At 39.7% G+C, this 19,394-nt stretch overlaps 1 protein-coding gene across 1 annotated transcript in view; it reads left to right on the top strand.

Annotated features, from left to right (window-relative positions):
- LOC137655767 (unconventional myosin-XIX-like) overlaps nucleotides 1–19,394 on the top strand; it is a 291,069-nt gene that overhangs the window by 162,636 nt on the left and 109,039 nt on the right. The window contains exons 13-14 of the mRNA XM_068389896.1: nucleotides 5,685–5,870; nucleotides 11,971–12,202. Of these exons, the coding sequence (XP_068245997.1) occupies nucleotides 5,685–5,870; nucleotides 11,971–12,202 (418 nt within the window). The remainder of the gene's footprint in view (nucleotides 1–5,684; nucleotides 5,871–11,970; nucleotides 12,203–19,394) is intronic.

Genomic DNA, 19,394 nt, shown 5'->3' with positions numbered 1-19,394 from the left:
TTTAACAAGGTGTTTGTCATTACTCAGTGTACAGTACTTTTGTCTCATGAGCCCATATATATATATCAAGCATTGTCACTTGATTATTCATAGAAATATACTTCAGACTTATAATAATTTCTAAGCATCTATTTACTGTCACTATAGCGCTTCCTTTCCCATCGGTGACATATATAGACAAACCATTATGGTAAGACAACCTGTCTTAATATTATGATTTGTCTCTATGTCACCAACAAAATTTTGAATCATAATCTCACATTTACTAATATTTTCAAAAACAAAAGGAAAATAAATAGTGGTTGGGGGATGAAAATGGTCAATGACAAACAGTGAAGACTATTTATCTTCTAGTAACAAAGTTAGGGACTCTTAGTCTCCCTCAGTCTCTATTTTGAATGCATGTAGGAATCAGAGAAGTGGCAAAGGATTATAATAGATACATTTGTGTATAGATACATTATTATTATTATTAATATTGTTATTACTTGCTAATGCTATAACCCTAGTTGGAAAAGCAGGATGCTATAAGGCCAGGGGCCCCAACAGGGAAAATAGCTCAGTGAGGAAAGGAAACAAGGAAAAATTAAACATTTTAAGAGCAGCAGCCACATCTAAATAAATATTTCAATATAAACTGTAAAAATTTTAACAAAACAAGAGGAAGAGAAATTAGATAGAATAGTGTGCCCAAGTGTACCCTCAAGCAAGAGAACTCTAAACCAAGACAGTGGAAGACCTTGGTACAGAGGCTATGGCACTACCCAAGACTAGGGAACAATGGTTTGATTTTGGAGTGTCCTTCTCCGAGAAGAGCTGCTTACCATAGCTAAAGAGTCTCTTTTACCCTTACCAAGAGGAAAGTAGCCACTGAACAATTACAGTGCAGTAGTTAATCCCTTGGGTGAAGAATAAGTGTTTGGTAATCTCAGTGTTGTCAGGTGTATGAGGAAAGAGTAGAATCTGTAAAGAATATGCCAGACTATTCGGTGTATGTGTAGGCAAAGGGAAAATGAACTGTAACCAGAGAGAGGGATCCAATGTAGTACAGTCTGGCCAGTCAAAGGACCCCATAACTCTCCAGTGGTAGTATCTCAACAGGTGGCTGGTGCCCTGGCAAATCTACTACCTACATCTTAGTATTTCATTTGTGAATTTAGTACATGATGATCATCCTTTATTGAACTGGTTGTCCTTGGTCAGGATGCTTTGAAGCAAGCTACAACCATCTCTTGCTATTATGTTTCAGGCAAACAAGAAGCAGAGTGTGACTAGGGAGCATTCTGTATTGGATGATGGAAAACATACTTTATTATCTTTATATATTCTGTAGTAACAAAGTGGAGGGTTATTCATTTCCCTGTTTCTGTTATGCTAATGTGTTTGTCATGCTTTGTCATCAAAACTTCAGTTACATAGTTAAACATATTTAAAGATATATGCTGTACTGTAGTCCATTTTACAAAGGTATTTGTGAAGGAACTTTATCAGCAGTTCATTTTCATACCCCACCCTATTTTTCCCTTTTCCTTTTTGAAGACATTACTAAATGTGAGGTTATGCTATCAAATTCCAGGGATTTTTGTACACTACTCAACTTTGGCCTTAACTTTTGAATTCTAAGAGAGGGACCTTTTATTTAATGCTCTAATCAGGATCACCATATGAAAATAGATGCCATCATGAACAGATGCTAATGTTAGATGGCTGAGCTTTTGGTAGCACTCTAAGCACACATCACCCATTTAGTTCATGTGGTCGTCGACTTCTGTACACATCTCCCGTGTTGTGTTTGCAATATTTATTCGATTTTCATTTTGTTTGTGACCATTCTTTGTAGTAAGTGATGGGTCTTAAAAAGCGAGTGGTAAGAAAAAACGCATGATGACAATGGAGATGAAGCATGGAATTATAGAGACACATGTATGTGGTGTTTGCATGAGTTAGTTGGCACTCCATTATTAGTGGAGTACATCAACGATCGAAAAACGTTAAAAAAAAAGTAGAAAAGATTTAAAAGTTAAAAAAAATTTACCTAAGTTCAGTTCAGTTAAATTTAAGTTTGTGTTATGCTATGGGCAAAAACAGTATTAATACAGTTATGTCCAACTATCGCCTTTCCTTCCTCCATCCCTCCTCCACACACACCGCAGTTAGCTGCTATCTTCTGTCTCGTAGGTGAGAACTCATAATAAAACCACTTTATTTCGTAAGACGGTAATAAATGTATTTTATCATTGTTTGTGTGTATACAGTAAGTCTATACAGCATAGCAATTAAACATGTTTTTTTTTCATTGTTACTATCATTGATTTAAGTGTTTTTAGAGGGCTGGAACAGATTAAATTTTTTTCTGTATTTTTTATAGAAAAAATTCAATTGAGATACAAGCAAATTGACTTAAGAGCTCGGTTTAGGAATGAATTATACTTGTGTCTCAAGCTATTACTTTATTGTATTTTGAAAAAGAAATAATTACTCTATTTGCATTGTATAGGAATTAAGAATTGTGTAACTATTCATTTTTGTGAGATAGGAATTGATTTAATTTCTACCAATATTTTTTCCATATTTGCTTCTCAAGATTTTAGCTGGTTTGAGATTGTAAATGTTTTTAATGGTAGATTCCTGTAAGTCTACTTGACAACCTTTAGCAGAACTTTGTTTTCCTTCTTTCCTCAATTCTGTTAATTGTTCCAGCTTCAGAAATTACAGTATTTAGTTTTTCATGTTAAAAGATAGAGCCATGGTAAACAAAGTCTGTTCTTAAAAGGGTAACGTTGCCAAAGTTATTGTAAATGCAAACTGTATCTTTTGAACTTACTTTAGTAGCACTAATTGGAGTCCAGGTCAGCTGCCCTTTTTGCCTCATCTACCTTGCGGTTTACTTCCTTATTTTTTCTCTGTATATTTCATACTTCTCTACACTATTCTATTACTCTGCCGCCATTCTTCAAAAGCCCTCTTTATCTCTTCCACTTTTACCTTCACTCCACCAATCACTGCCCCTCCTCATGCTGCTTCCAACAAACTTCTTGCCACACACATCACTAGCAATCCCAACAAAATTTTCTTTTACTAACTTCCACTCCTATTCTAAATTACCCGTTTCTCTTACTTTCACTTCGTCATATGGCATTTTCAACCTTTCTTGATATTTACTTTTTACCCCCGGTTTTATTAGCTCTTCAACCCTCACTAGCTCCCTTTCACATCCACCTACTCTATTCCCCCACTCTTTTGCTACAACTAATTTTCCTTCCACCAAAAAATTATCAGACATACTGTTAGCCATACCCCTAAACACATGCACGTCTTTCAATCTTCCAAACATTCTTTTAGTTATCAACACATAATCCATTAACGCCCTTTCTACCACTCTTCCATTTGCCACTCTTACCCATGTATACTTGTTTTTATCTTTCTTTTTGAAAAAGCCAGAACTTATCACCATCTCTTGCTCAACACACATCTACCAGTCTCTCACCACTTTCATTTTCACCTGGTACGCCATACTTCCCCATGACACCTTCTACCTCTCCAGCACCCACTCTAGCATTTAAGTCACCCATGACAACTAACTAATTCCTTCTACCCAGCCCTTCTACACATCTAGTTAATTCATTCCAGAACTCATTCCAGTCTTCTTCACTTTTCTCACAACCTGTCCCATACGCACTGACAAAAGCCCAATATTCCCTACCCAACCTAACCCTTACCCACATTAACCTAGATGATATCTCCTTCCATTCCACTACTTTACCTGACATCCATTCACTCAGCAATAAAGCCACACCTTCTCTTGCTCTTCCCCTTTCAATCCCAGACACTCTACCAGACATTTCACCGAACATCACTTCACGTTTCCCTTTTATCTTTGTCTCACTTAAAGCCAATATATCCATCCTTCTATTACTAAACATACTTCCAATCTCACATCTTTTACTCTCTATCGTACTAAATCCACGCACATTCAAACACCCCAAAACTAGAGTCCAGGGAGCAGTCACTCTCCCCCCAGCTCCACTTCTTTGATGTCTCACAGGAGAGGCGGTTCCCAGCCCCCTCGTCCCGTCCCTTTTAGTTGCCTCTTACGACACGCAGGGATACGTTTGCGCTATTCATAACCCATTCAAACAGCAGCAGTTGTTTGTATAGACCCTCTTAATAAGTAGTGTAAGTGTTATTCATGCTATGATTTCTGTTAAAATATGCTTAATTTAATTAATTTTGATGACTTAACTTTCTTGTATTGATTTTCATGCTCTTAGCCTATCAGTTGCAACGTATTTAAGAATTGTATGTCTTTACATGCTTCCTTGAGAAGGCTTTGCTTAATGTAAGTAGCCAAATTTAGTATGCTGTGTTTAGATAAATATCCTCATTAGAATTAACTATGCTAAGTTTTTAGATTCCTCTCTGAATAGTTACACTATAACACCCAGACTTTATCCTGCATTTTGAGGCTTCAAGCTGTCAACCGCATCCTTTATTTCATAGGATGTTAAACAATTCTTACTATAATCGTCGTCGTCGTCGGCGCCCACTCGTGTCCGAGTATTGGGTTTTGTCGTTAGCCATCAGCCTCCTATCTGTGGGGTGGGTGCTTATGCCTGCCTCTTAAATGATGTCACCTTTTTACACAACAGTGGCAATCAGTTTTTTTGCCAGTTATTTGCCACAGACTTAAGTTTACTTTTTTCCAGTGTGTATGTGAATGATGTATGGTCCGTAGCAAAATATTTGAATGGATTTCCTTTTGTTTCTATGAATCATATCATCAGGTGGGTACAGAAATAAAATTTTAAATAAAATTCTGTTTCTTCTAGATCACTTGAAATATGTTGGAAACATCCAAAGTAAGTTCAGTCAAGATGTTACTCAGGATTAAGAATTTGAGTCTTTGAAGCAGAGTATGTATTTTACCAAAGCAATCTTAAAAAGCGCATTATGCTGTGCCAAAAACTAAAGGGAAAAAGCCAAACCTGGTGGCAAAAGAAACCAATGCTGTGGTTTATAACTCCATGGACCTGGACTCCTAAATGATAACATAAAAGAGGAAATAAACTGATAAAATTTTTAAAATCTGAAATTGAAGGAAATCTTGGAAAAAAGATATTGTACACTATACTCTAATTGCATTTTGCACTGCATATATAGAACAGCCATGAACTCTAAAAGATTTTTTATTTAGCCTTTCAGACATTCTCTTAAGAAGTAAAGCCTGTGTAACATGTCATAAGATGATGTTCTTCAGAGGGCATAAATCACTATAATTTCTGTTAAAATTGATTATTTTCTGTTAGGATATATGTATACGCTTTTATTGTTATGCTAAAAGATTAATTCCTATTGCAGATATCCATCTGAATTTCTTATTTTGTTTTTCAGATACTTTCAATATTTTATATTATTTCCCCTTAGTATTTTATGTTAATTTTTAACGTTCCAACGCTGCGGTGTAAGGAATCAAGTGTTCAGGATGCACTGACATTTATTTTATGCATTTTGAATACCATTTGAATGATTATCATTACCTTTGATAATGCCCCGTTATAAATTTTTTCTACGTGCTTATTCATTTGTTTTGCATAAATGCTCATGTATGGAAAGGAGTTTTAACCAGATTTTACATTCTGAAAATATATCAAGCTTACTCAGGACACTTCTGCTTGCTTTTCAAGGAATGCCAATTGAAACGTGCTGTGAAGGAGGACGAAGCTTGCGATAGAGTATGCAAAGCACTTCAGAACAGCGGTATTGTAAGCCCTCCAGTCTCTCCTCGACACACTCCAGGATTTGTTATTAGGCATTATGCTGGGCCAGTGAAGTACGATGCAGATGGCTTACTACATAAGAACAAGGATGAGGTACAGTAAGAGATCCTTGTATTAGTGTCTTAAAATTTGATCTTTAATCTATTTTGGTTTGGGGAATATACACACACACACACACATATATAGATATATATATATAAATATATATATATATATATATATATATATATATATATATATATATATATATATATATATATATATATATATATATTATATATATATATATATATATATATATATATATATATATATATATATATATATATATATATATATTTATATATATACTGTATATATATATATATATATATATATATATATATATATATATATATATATATATATATATATATATATATGTATATATATATATATATATATATATATATATATATATATATATATATATATATATATATATATATATATATATATGTGTGTGTGTGTGTGTGTATGTACATATACAGATACACATACATATACACATACTCATACACATATACATATATATCAATATCTATATACACTATATATATTTTATATATGTATATGTATATATATATATATATATATATATATATATATATATATATATATATATATATATATATATATTTATATATATGTATATATATATATATGTATATATATATATATATATATATATATATATATATATATATATATATATATATATATATATATATATATATATATATATTTATATATATATATATATATATATATATATATATATATATATATATATATATATATATATATATATATATATATATATATTATTCCTGTTTATATACAAAGGCACTTGCCCTAATTTTGAGGGGAACCCAATATCAAAACAAGAGAACAAAAGGGTCCCTTCTCTCCTTTCCTGTCAGCCTGATGAGGTATTCAGCCAAGTGTTGCTGGTACTGCTAGGGTGCCACAGCCCACCCTTCCCCCGTTATCCACCAAGGCGACTGGAGGTACGACACAATTACTCGCCATTCATTCCCATTTTTAGCATGCTCTCTTGCTTTTGACATCTTTCCTCTTATCACCCAGAGCTTTCTTCACACCATCCATCCACCCAAACCTTGGCCTTTCTCTTGTACTTCTCCCATCAACTCTTGCATTCATCACCTTCTTTAGCAGATAGCTACTTTCCATTCTCTCAACATAGCCTAATCACCTCAATACATTCATATCCCCTCTAGCTGGTAAATCCTTTCTTACGCCCTTTCTAATCCTCACTACTTGATTTTAAACCCTATCTAAAGGAGATACACCAGCCATACTCCTCAGACACTTCATCTCAAACACATCCAATTTCTATCTCCCAGTCACTTTCATTCTCCACAACTCCGATCCATACATCACAGTTGGTACAATCACTTTGTCATACAGAAGTCTCTTTACATTCATCCCTAACCCTCTATTCTTTACCACTCCCTTCACTGTCCCCAACACTTTGCATCTTTCATTCACTCCCTGACGTACATCTGCTTCCACTTCACCATTTGCTGCAACAACAGACCCCACATACTTAAAACTAATCTACTTCCTCAAGTAACTCTCCATTCAACATGACATGCAAACTCTATCACTAACTGACCAAAACTTACTTCCGAGTCTACAACCAGTTCAGTATCCTCCACAAACAACAACTGATTTATCTCCCATTCATGATCACACTCATCTATCAGTTTCAATTCTCGACCAAGCACTCGAGCCTTCACCTCTCCCACCACTCCATCAACAAACAAATTGAACAACCATGGCGATATCACACATCCCTGTCTCAGCCCCAATCTCACTGGGAATCACTCGCCCACTTCATTCCCTATCCTAACACATGCTTTACTACCTACGTAGAAACTGTTCACTGCTTGCAACAACCTTCCACTTATTTTATATAACCTCATCACATTCCACATCACTTCCCTTTCAACTATCATATGCTTGCTCTAGATCCATAAACGCTACATACACCTCCTTGCCTTCTGCTAAATATTTCTTGCATATCTGCCGAACTGTGAAAATCTGATTCATACATCCCCTACTTTAGATGTACCCTGTTCTTCTAAGATTGCATTCTCTGTTTTATCCTTAATCCTGTCAATTAGTACTCTACCATACACTTTTCTAACCACACTCGGCAAACTAATACCCCTTGAATTACAACACTCATGCACATCTCCCTTACCCTTATATAGTAGTACAATACACGCACACACCCAGTCTGCTGGTACCATTGACAACATAAAATACTTATTAAACAATCTCACCAACCATTCAAGTACAGCCACATCCCCTTCCTTTATCATATCAGTTTTCACACCATCCATACTGGGTGCTTTTCCTACTCTCAATTCATTTAGTGCTTTCCTCACTTCCTCTCTTGTAATCTCTCTCATTCTCCTCTCCCATCACTGGCACCTGAACACCTGCCTCCCTATCATCCTCAGCATTCAGTAAATTTTCAAAATATTCTGCCCACCTTTTCCTTGCCTCTTCTCCTTTTAACAACCTTCCATTTCCTCCTTTCACTATCTTTTCAATTCTCAAACCACCCTTCCTTACTCTCTTACACTTCTTTCCAAAACTTCTTCTTATTCTCTTCACATGAACGACCCAAACCCTGACCCCACCTCCAGTCAGCCACCCTCTTTGCCTCACCTACCTTATGTTTTACTTCCACGTTTTTCTCTATATCTTTCATACTTCTCTACACTATTACTCTGCTGCCATTCTTCAAAGGTCCTCTTTTTCTCTTCCAATTTTATCTTCACTTATTCATTCCACCATTCACTACCCTTCCTCATGCTGCCTCCAACAATCCTCTTGCCACGCAGATCACTTGCAATCCCAATAAAATTTTCTAAAATTTTCTTTTACTAACTTCCACTCCTCTAAATTACCAGTTTCTGTCACTTTCACTCTGTCATATGCCATTTCTAACCTTTCTTGATATTCATTTTAACCTCTGGTTTTATTAACTCTTCAACCCTCTCTACCTGCCTTTTACATCCCCCACTGTATTCCCAACTCTTTTGCTACAACTAATTTTCCTTCCTCCTGAAAGTGATGAGACATACTGTTAGCCATACCCCTAAACACGTGCACGTCTTTCAATCTTCCAAATATTCTTCTAGTTATCAACACATAATTTATTAATGCTCTTTCTACCACTTCCATTTGCCACTCTTACCTATGTATACTTATTATCTTTCTTTTTGAAAAAAAGTACAACCTATTACCAGCTCTTGCTCAACACTTATCTACCAGTCTCGCACCACTCTCATTTTCACCTGGTATGCCATACTTCCCAATGGCACCCATCAAAATTACATAATTTCTTCTACCCAGTCCTTCTACACTCCTGGTTAATTTATTCCAGAATTCATTCCACTCCTCTTCACTTTTCTCACAACTTGGCCCACACGCAGTAACAAAAGGCCAACATTCCCTGCCCAACCTAACCCTTACCCATATTAACCTAGATGATATATCCTTCCATTCCATTACTTTACTTGTCATCCACTCACTCGGCAATAAAGCCACACCCTCTCTTGCTCTTCCCCTTTCAATCCCAGGTTCTCTACCAGTCACTTCATTAAACACCGCCCTTACGTTTTATCTTAGTCTCACACAAAGCCAATATATTCATCCTTCTGTTCTTAAACATAAGCCAATATATTCATCCTTCTATTCCTAAACATACTTCCAATCTCACATCTTTTACTCTCTATTGTACGACATCCAGGCATATTCAGACACCCGTAAACTAGAGTGTGGGGAGCAATCACTCTTCCCCCAGCTCTACCTCTCTAATGTCTCACAGGAATAAGATACAGGAGAGGGGGTTCCCAGTCCCCTCCTCCAGTCCCTTTTAGTCGCCTCGTACGCACACAGGGATACATTGGCACTATTATGAATGTTGTTATGCCCCTCGGTTACAGGGCATATATATAAATTGTATATATTTATATTCAAATAAGCCATATATTATACTCCTCTTAATATCTGCATTCTCTCTATACTTCGGGATCAGAGACCCAAGGGGGAATCAACTCAAAGATGATTACTTTTGGTCGGCTTGGGAATCAAACCCTGGTTCGAGAAACGAAGACGAATGAGACATACCATCTAGTCCCAAAGATTGTATGTCACTATCGGCTCAGGTTTTTGAACCTGGCTTCCATTTCCCACCCGACCAGAAGCTATTATCTTTGAGTTGATTCCCTCTTGGGACTCTGATCCCGAGGTAGAGAGAGAATCCAGATATTAAGAGGAGTATAATATATGGCTTATTAAATAAGAATAACATGCTTAAATGTGTAAAAATTCATTACATATATATATATATATATATACAGTATATATATATATATATATATATATATATATATATATATATATATATATATGTGTGTGTGTGTGTGTGTGTGTGTGTGTGTGTGTGTGTGTGTGTATTATATTTTTGTGGTATTAAGTAGCCCTTCTAAGTAAGTAAGGTATCAGAGAAATGACAATGCAGTTACCAACAGTCCAATATTCAAACTGATCTGTAGTTTTCTTGGGTGTTCAGAGTTAGACTTCATGGTAATGTTAGTTATTTATTGCTAATGCTTGGAAAATGTAGAATAATATATTTTTATTGAGGTTAATCTTAAAATTAAAATATCTTGGCAATTATACGATGCTTTAATTATTTGCCAAACACATGAACTAAATATTTTTGTGATGGTTTATCATAAGTCATACTGTTGGTGAAATCCACCTGAATTTGTGTTTCCCTATCCCTCCTTATTTAAAGCAATTAGTTGAGTGGGGAAACAAACAAAAGTTATATTACACCATGTACTAATAGCAGACAAATGTTGATAAATCACACTAAAACACACAAAAATAGAAAGCTCGTTTGTCATAGGAAACTTAGGTTACCAATTGGGCAAGGAAAGACATAGTATGAGAAACACAGAGATATGTCATATCCTAACCACACCCACCTAACCTAAATGAATGGGCTGGGTCCTCGGTCTTATTTACGGGGTGTAGAGGGCTTGCCAATCCCCTCCCTTATTTGATCCACACACTTACCTTACCCCTTTAAGTGCTAGTGCTGAATTCAATGAAATTTCTGATGTAGCACAATTTTTCAAGTACAAACTCTCATCATGTTAATATTTAATAGAAAGCTCTCATCAAGACCTTTCCATTGAATATTAGCTTTTTAAAGGTTAGGTGATTTTAAAAGTTTCCTTTTTCCAATTCTGAGTCACCAATGGCAGTGAAAGGGTTGAATACATTTAGGTAGGTTATATTTTACCGATTACACAGATAACAACAATTCTGTAAGTGTAGAGTGTTATTCTTATGAATTACGTAAACAGATTGAACTCCCCTCGAACACTTTATGCTCACACTACAGTCATCTTGTAACTGAAAAGTGAATCGTAAAAAAGGGCTGAAGGTATGAAAACATCTGGGAACAAAGGTATGAGAATTACTTGTGTTTTCATTGATTCAACATTCTAGGTAATGATTACGTCGGAGAATAAACTAAAAGAGCCCAAAAGTGATAATGCATGATAAGTCACCATTCCTTTTCCCAAATGTCAACTAGTACCTTGAAATACAGTTCTCATTAATGTCAATGTTATTTGTTATTTGCTTGCCCCCTTTCATGCTAAATGAAAATTGCCTAAAGGGGCAGCACTCGACCCTATTTTATAATGAATTTCGTGTTGGCAAGAAATTAAACTGTCTTACTATTACCAGTATATTTTCTGCTCAAGAACATTCAAGAAGATTTTGGATATGAATTTGAATCTTAAGGTATGACTTTGCTCATTCCCTTGTGCTCATTGGACTGGAAAATAGCCAGTTCTGTAAGCTCACACTGAAACAGATTTAGTGCCATTAGTTTGTCTTTCCTGTACATAACTTCATACAACATTTCAGAAAAAAGGGTAATAATATTTACTGGCTTTCCTAATACATCTTTTGTTTAACTTCTAATTTTATGAATGATTTTAATCTTTGGTTGTAATAGAGGTGACTTCAGGGTAAAAGAAAAATAGTTTAAACTGTCTGTTTGTATTGATAATGTGTTATTTTTCATCAGGTACCACTGGAAGTGACTGGACTTTTAGCAGCAAGTAATGAAGATTTTGTAGGAAATTTAATCACTTACACCACTGATATGAACCTTGACACAGCAAGTGGTAGACGCACCACTCGTAAGATAACAACTCTATCCAAATTCAAGGCCTCTTTGGATAACTTGATGAAGACATTATCAGCCTGTGATTTGCATTATGTTCGTTGTATCAAGCCCAATCCATATTCACTCACAGGTACATTACACTTTTGTATTTTTACTATACGCTATTTATTTTTATTACACTTTTATTTTGATGGGAATACATTCAACTTAAGAAATCATAATTGTTTCAGTACCAAATACAAGCCTTTCAGCTCTTTACTATGGAGATATATTTCAGCGACAACTGAAGTTAGCCGTAAACTTTTAACTGCTAGTTAGCGCTGGTTACAACCAACCAGGCAGTTACCTAAATAAGCCCCTTTTTAATTTGGCTCGGAAAAGAGTAGACTTTTTTTTTTCCTCCGCTTTACTCTGTTGAAAAACCTGTAGGAAACCAACTGGCCTGAAAATTAAAAGCTTTCCCTTTATCTTGTATGTAAGAGTGCTTGCATTCCTATTTTTAGAATTCAGATTTGTCCAGACAGAGAATAGTGCCGTTGTGGCCCCTTCATGTCTGCACTAGAGACAGATCCTCATGCTGTAATGGGTTTAGGGAGGGGCCTCCCTCCCAATGGCAGCAAATTAGCAGACACCGGAAGAAGGGAAAGAGGGATTTTTCGCCTTCGGGGTCATCCTCAAAGTCGAAGAAACCTCAGATTATCCCGTCGGAGGATTCCTTTGCAGGAATGTCTCCAAGTATCAGACACCCCTCCCATTCGTGGGATGGGCACCCTTCACCAGCTGTTGTGTTAGCATCTTCCTGTTCGCTGAAGTTCCACCTGATTAGGAAGATCACTCCACAACTTGGTCACAGGTAAAAAAAAATTATAGAATACTGTGTTTAATAAGCCTCATGATGGAGAGGACATGCCTATTTGAGGACCTGCAGAAAGACATGGTCAGCATCTTTCTGCTCCCAGGGGGAGATCTTAGGACTGACAGATGGAGGCAGCATGCCCTCAGAGTTATCAAATCCGTTGACAAAGGATTCTTCCTGTCCTGAGCTCACATCCATAGGAGCTTAATAACAGGACTTTGACATTCATACCACTTAATAAGGTAACTTAGGACATCTCCAAACTGCATAGGATTTTTGCCTCTGACCTTTGGTTTTACGACGCCTGGGCTATTTATCCTGAAAATTAGTGTTTTTCAAATTCTATCTCCTCCCTTGATAATTATTACTGAAAGGAATTTTTTTGGCAAATATGAATTTTTTCATTATGGTAAAAAAATAAACCCTAAAAATCAGGGAAAAAAGTTAAGAAAAAATATGAAACAAAATTGAAAAAAAGGGGCTTCCTTTCATTGTTTTATAATGTATTTCTAAGTTTTAAATATTTAACTTAGCCGGTGAATATATAATAGCTGCTGCTCCAGCGGCTCGACAGAAAAACACACAAAAACTCGCGAGCGATCGCTATGAAGGTTGCGGGTGTGCCCACCAGCGCCAACTATCGGTGAATATATAATAGCTGCTGCTCCAGCGGCTCGACAGAAAAACACACAAAAACTCGCGAGCGATCGCTATGAAGGTTGCGGGTGTGCCCACCAGCGCCAACTATCGGCCAGATACCACACATGCATGTAAACAAGCCTCAATTCTTCTCTGTCGACCTTGACGACAAGACGTATCAATACCCGCTGTATAACCTGGAGTTTTCTCAACATATTTGGTGAAGTACTTCATTTTGGTTTGAGCTTTCGCAGTGCAGGTGTTTTTCCTCAACTTAAACTCAGATCGTAATCAACTCATGGCTGACGTCAAAGAGCTAAAGTGTCAGAGTGCCACAGCGGAAAATCGTGGGAAAGTGATTAGTGCGCAAAGTGTTGTGAACAGTGTTGCGACCGAGGGTTCGTCTGTTCGTGCCTGTCGTTCGCCTAGTCCGAGACCTCTTGCAAGCTCCCAAGCCCAGGGGAGAAGTAATGTCGTACGACTTATGGGTTCGAGAGGCCTTGATCAGCGAACAGACGTTCCCTCTATGGTAACAGGCGTGTCTCACCAAGATCGCCCCTACCATAAGACGAGAGAGACCATTTTCTCCTCGTCAACCGAAGGCTTTTCGCATAAGAAACCGTGGAGCAAGGTTTCTAGGCCCCTTAAGCAAAAGTCGGTCCCTTCAGGACAGGTCCAGCGTCCTGGCTGTAGCCATTGGGACAGCTCTGACCCTTTGCAGTCATCGGAAGACTGCTCGCCGCCTAAGCAGCAACGTTACACAGGCTCAGAGAGTCTTGGTGTAGGCAAGGTTGTGCCGTCTCAGACGTTAACCCCGTCTTTTACCGCACCCATTCCCGTTGATCCTAAATGGGTTGTGCTGCAAGACATGCAGATTAAGCTCGCCTCCCTTATGGAAGACTATTCTGCCGATAAGGTTCACGAAGATCCTCGCCGCTTAACTCATCGAGATCCTGGCCTTCAGCCGCCAAAACGAGCCTTTGCTCGTCCTGTTGACGTTGGCGTAGCTAAGTCACGTCAGTCACGCTTTGTAGAGCCTCACTCGATGCAGTCACGTGTTGACTTTCAGCCGCATATGGACGTTCAGCCACTTCCTAATGCTCTTGTTGACGTTCAGGACGTTCGCCAACCAGCGGAGTTGACTTGTTTTGACGCTGAGCGTCAACCACCGCAGTCTAGAGTTGTTTTGACTGCTCAGTCTAGGCAGTCAAAACAGTCTCGAGTTGACGTCGAGCGTCCTCCCGCTCCTGTTGTTGTTGACAGTTCACAGGCTGTTAAGCAGTTACATGACGTAGCGTCCTGGACTGCTACTAATGCACCAGTGCGTGTGGACTCTGCGTGTCAAGCATTGCCAACCCCTTTGCTTGTTACTCAGCAGTTGTCGGATGAGGATCCTTCAGATGAGGACGTTGCTGACCCTCATCATGATGATCATCCTTCGGATGTAGACGAACCTAGAACGGTTCCTCCATCAATGGACTTTAAGAAAGTCATGTTAATTTTCAAGGAGCTTATTCCCGATCACTTCGTCACTGTTGCTCCTCGTTCGCCACCGTCTGAGTTTGCTCTAGGCTTACCTGCTAACATGCCAGCCTTTACAAAGTTAGTGCTCTCTCGCTCTTCCAAGAGAGCTTTACGACTTTTAGGCGACTGGTTGGATACCAGGAGAAGTTTGGGGAAGACGGCCTTTGCCTTCCCTCCGTCAAAGCTCTCGTCTAAATCGAGCGTCTGGTATGCCACGGGAGAAGTTCTCGGCTTGGGAGTCCCTACCTCTGCCCAGGGTGACTTCTCAAGCCTCGTAGACTCTCCCCGCCGCCTAGCCATGAGACGCTCGAAGATTAGTTGGTCCTCCTCGGACCTTGACCATCTGCTGAAAGGCGTATACAGAGCCTTTGAAGTTTTCAACTTCCTTGACTGGTCTTTGGGAGCCTTAAGTAGGAAAATCTCATCGGCTGATAGAGATGTCTCCTTACTGATAATGTCCTGTATGGATAAAGCCATCCGCGATGGTTCCAATGAGCTCGCCTCCTCTTTTACGTCGGGAGTCTTAAAGAAGCGAGAGTCCCTTTGCTCTTTTCTTTCAGCAGGAGTTACTCCCTGTCAGAGATCAGAACTGCTCTTTGCTCCCTTATCAAAGTTTTTGTTCCCGCAACAATTGGTTAAGGACATAGCTTCTTCACTCGTGCAGAAGGACACCCATGACTTGGTGGCGTCCTCTGCTCGCAAAGGGACTCCTTTTACATCCTTTTCTGCTAGACCCAGGATCGACACTCCGGCGTCCAGATTTATCCCGCCCTTTCGTGGCAGAGCTCCCAGCAGGGGAAGTACTCGTGCCGAGGGAAAGAGAGGAAAGAAGAGAGGAGCCAAGTCCTCACGTGGCAGAGTCTGACTGCCCACAGCCTCAGACAGCAGTAGGAGCCAGATTGAAGAGCTTCTGGCAGGCCTGGGAGAAGAGGGGCGCAGACCAACAGTCTGTTCGGTTGCTCAGAGAGGGGTACAAAATTCCATTTGTACGCAAACCTCCTCTAGCGACTTCCCCCATCGACCTCTCTCCCAGGTACCGAGAGGAGTCAAAGAGACAAGCCCTAAACCTAGAAGTGTCTCTGTTGCTAGAGAAGGGAGCGGTGGTGAAAGTCTCGGACCTTCAATCACCGGGGTTTTACAACCGTCTCTTCCTAGTCCCGAAGAAGACAGGAGGTTGGAGACCGGTGCTAGACGTCAGTGCGCTCAACGTCAGTGCGCTCAACGTCTTTGTTACGAAAACAAAGTTCACCATGGAGACCACGAAATCAGTCTTAGCAGCGGTCAGAAAGGGAGACTGGATGGTCTCTCTCGACCTAAGAGACGCGTACTTCCACATCCCTATACACCCAGATTCCCAACCGTTTCTGAGGTTTGTTTTAAAAAATGTGGTATACCAGTTTCGGGCCCTGTGCTTTGGCCTAAGTCCTGCTCCTCTCGTGTTTATGAGGCTTATGAGGAATGTAGCAAAATTCCTCCATTTATCGGGAATCCGAGCCTCCCTGTACTTGGACGACTGGCTTCTCAGAGCCTCGTCCAGTCATCGCTGTCTGCAGGATCTTCATTGGACATTGGATCTGACCAAGGAATTGGGACTTTTGGTCAACCTAGAAAAGTCCCAGCTGATTCCATCCCAAACTATACTGTATTTAGGGATGGAGATTCGCAGTCCAGTTTTTCGGGCTTTTCCGTCTGCCACCCGAATAGAGCAAGCCCTGCTCAAAGTCCAACTAATGTTGAAGAGAGAACGGTGCTCAGTCAGGAATTGGTAGTAGGAACTCTATCATCCCTGGAGCAGTTTGTCTCGCTAGGAAGGCTACACCTTCGACCTCTCCAGTTCCATCTAGCCTTTCACTGGAAGAAGGACAAGACGTTAGAGACGGTCTCAATCCCAGTCTCCGAACCAGTAAAGGCATGCCTGAATTGGTGGAACGACAATATCAGTCTGAGAGAGGGACTTTCCCTAGCAGTTCAGAACCCAAACCACGTACTATTCTTAGACGCGTCGGATTTGGGTTGGGGTGCGACCCTGGACGGTCGGGAATGCTCAGGTCTGTGGACCTCAAGTCAGAGGAGCATGCACATCAACGGCAAGGAGCTTTTGGCAGTCCACTTGGCCTTGATGAAATTCGAGTCTCTCCTTCGAAACAAAGTGGTAGAGATCAACTCCGACAATACCACAGCCTTGGCGTACATCTCCAAGCAAGGAGGCACCCATTCCCTCACGCTGTACGAGATCGCAAGGGACCTGCTCATTTGGTCAAGAGATCGAGGCATCTCCCTGTTAACGAGGTTTATCCAGGGCGACTTGAACGTCTTAGCAGACTGCCTCAGTCGGAGGGGTCAGGTAATTCCTACGGAATGGACCCTCCACAAGGACGTGTGCAAGAGTCTTTGGGCGACTTGGGGTCAACCCACCATAGACCTCTTTGCAACCTCGATGACCAAGAGACTTCCAATCTATTGCTCTCCAGTCCCAGACCCAGCAGCAATACACATAGATGCATTTCTCCTAGATTGGTCTCATCTGGACTTATATGCATTCCCACCATTCAAGATTGTCAACAAGGTACTGCAGAAGTTCGCCTCTCACGAAGGGACAAGGTTGACGTTGGTTGCTCCCCTCTGGCCCGCGAGAGAGTGGTTCACCGAGGTACTTCGATGGCTGGTAGACTTTCCAAGAAGTCTTCCTCTAAGGGTAGATCTGTTACGTCAGCCCCACGTAAAGAATGTACACCAAAACCTCCCCGCTCTTCGTCTGACTGCCTTCTGACTATCGAAAGACTCTCAAGAGCTCGAGGCTTTTCGAAGGAGGCAGCCAGTGCGATTGCAAGAGCGAGGAGAGCTTCTACCATTAGAGTATACCAGTCGAAGTGGGAAGTCTTTCGAGACTGGTGCAAGTCAGCATCTGTGTCCTCGTCCAGTACCTCTGTAGCCCAAATCGCTGATTTTCTCTTACATCTGAGAAAGGTTCGCTCCCTTTCAGCTCCCACGATCAAGGGCTACAGGAGCATGTTGGCTTCGGTGTTTCAGCATAGAGGCTTAGATCTTTCCAACAATAAAGATCTCCAAGATCTCCTTGAGTCTTTTGAGACCTCTAAGGAACGTCGTTTGGCAACTCCTGGTTGGAACTTAGACGTGGTCCTAAGGTTCCTCATGTCAGACAGGTTTGAGCCATTACATTCAGCCTCCCTGAAGGATCTCACTCTCAAGACACTTTTCCTAGTGTGCTTGGCTTCGGCTAAAAGAGTCAGTGAACTTCATGCCTTCAGTAAGAACATCGGCTTTTCTACAGAAAAAGCCACTTGTTCTCTTCAACTTGGTTTCCTGGCCAAAAATGAACTGCCTTCTCGTCCTTGGCCTAAATCTTTTGATATTCCTTGCTTATCAGAGATCGTAGGCAACAAACTGGAAAGAGTATTATGTCCTGTTAGAGCTCTTAAGTTCTATTTAGCTCGTACTAAGTCATTACGAGGTAAATCTGAGGCATTATGGTGCTCAGTTAAGAAACCATCATTGCCTATGTCAAAGAATGCTTTGTCATATTTTATCAGATTTTTAATACGAGAAGCTCATTCTCACTTGAATGAGAAAGACCGACGTTTGCTTAAGGTTAAGACGCACGAAGTTAGAGCTATAGCAACCTCCGTGGCCTTCAAGCAAAATAGATCTCTGCAAAGTATCATGGACGCAACTTTTTGGAGAAGCAAGTCAGTGTTCGCGTCATTTTACTTAAAAGATGTCCAGACTCTTTACGAGGACTGCTACACACTGGGTCCATTCGTTGCAGCGAGTGCAGTAGTGGGTGAGGGTTCTACCACTACACTTCCCTAATTCCAATATCCTTTTTAATCTGTCTCTTGAAATGTTTTTAATATTGTTTTTTGGGTTGTACGGAAGGCTAAGAAGCCTTTCGCATCCTGGTTGATTTGGCGGGTGGTCAAAGTCATTTCTTGAGAGCGCCCAGATTAGGGGTTTGATGAGGTCCTGTTTGTATGGGTTGCAGCCCTTGATACTTCAGCTCCTGGGAGTCTTTCAGCATCCTAAGAGGATCGCTGGGCTTCATGAGGAAGACAGACTTACAAGGCAGAGTAATCGTCTAAGTCAACTTCCTTACCAGGTACCTATATATTTGGGTTTTGTTATATTGATAACTGTCAAAAACTCTAAGCATATACGCTGTAAACTTAATTAACTCTGGTCTCTACCCACCGCCTTGGGTGTGAATCAGCTATTATATATTCACCGGCTAAGTTAAATATTTAAAAATGATATTTTAATTATAAAATAAATTTTTGAATATACT

Source organism: Palaemon carinicauda, chromosome 16 (genome assembly GCF_036898095.1).
Source record: "Palaemon carinicauda isolate YSFRI2023 chromosome 16, ASM3689809v2, whole genome shotgun sequence".
NCBI classification, from domain to species: Eukaryota; Metazoa; Arthropoda; class Malacostraca; order Decapoda; family Palaemonidae; genus Palaemon; species Palaemon carinicauda.
The sequence above is the reverse complement of the archived record's forward strand: the minus strand, read 5'-3'. Positions and strand labels throughout refer to the sequence as shown.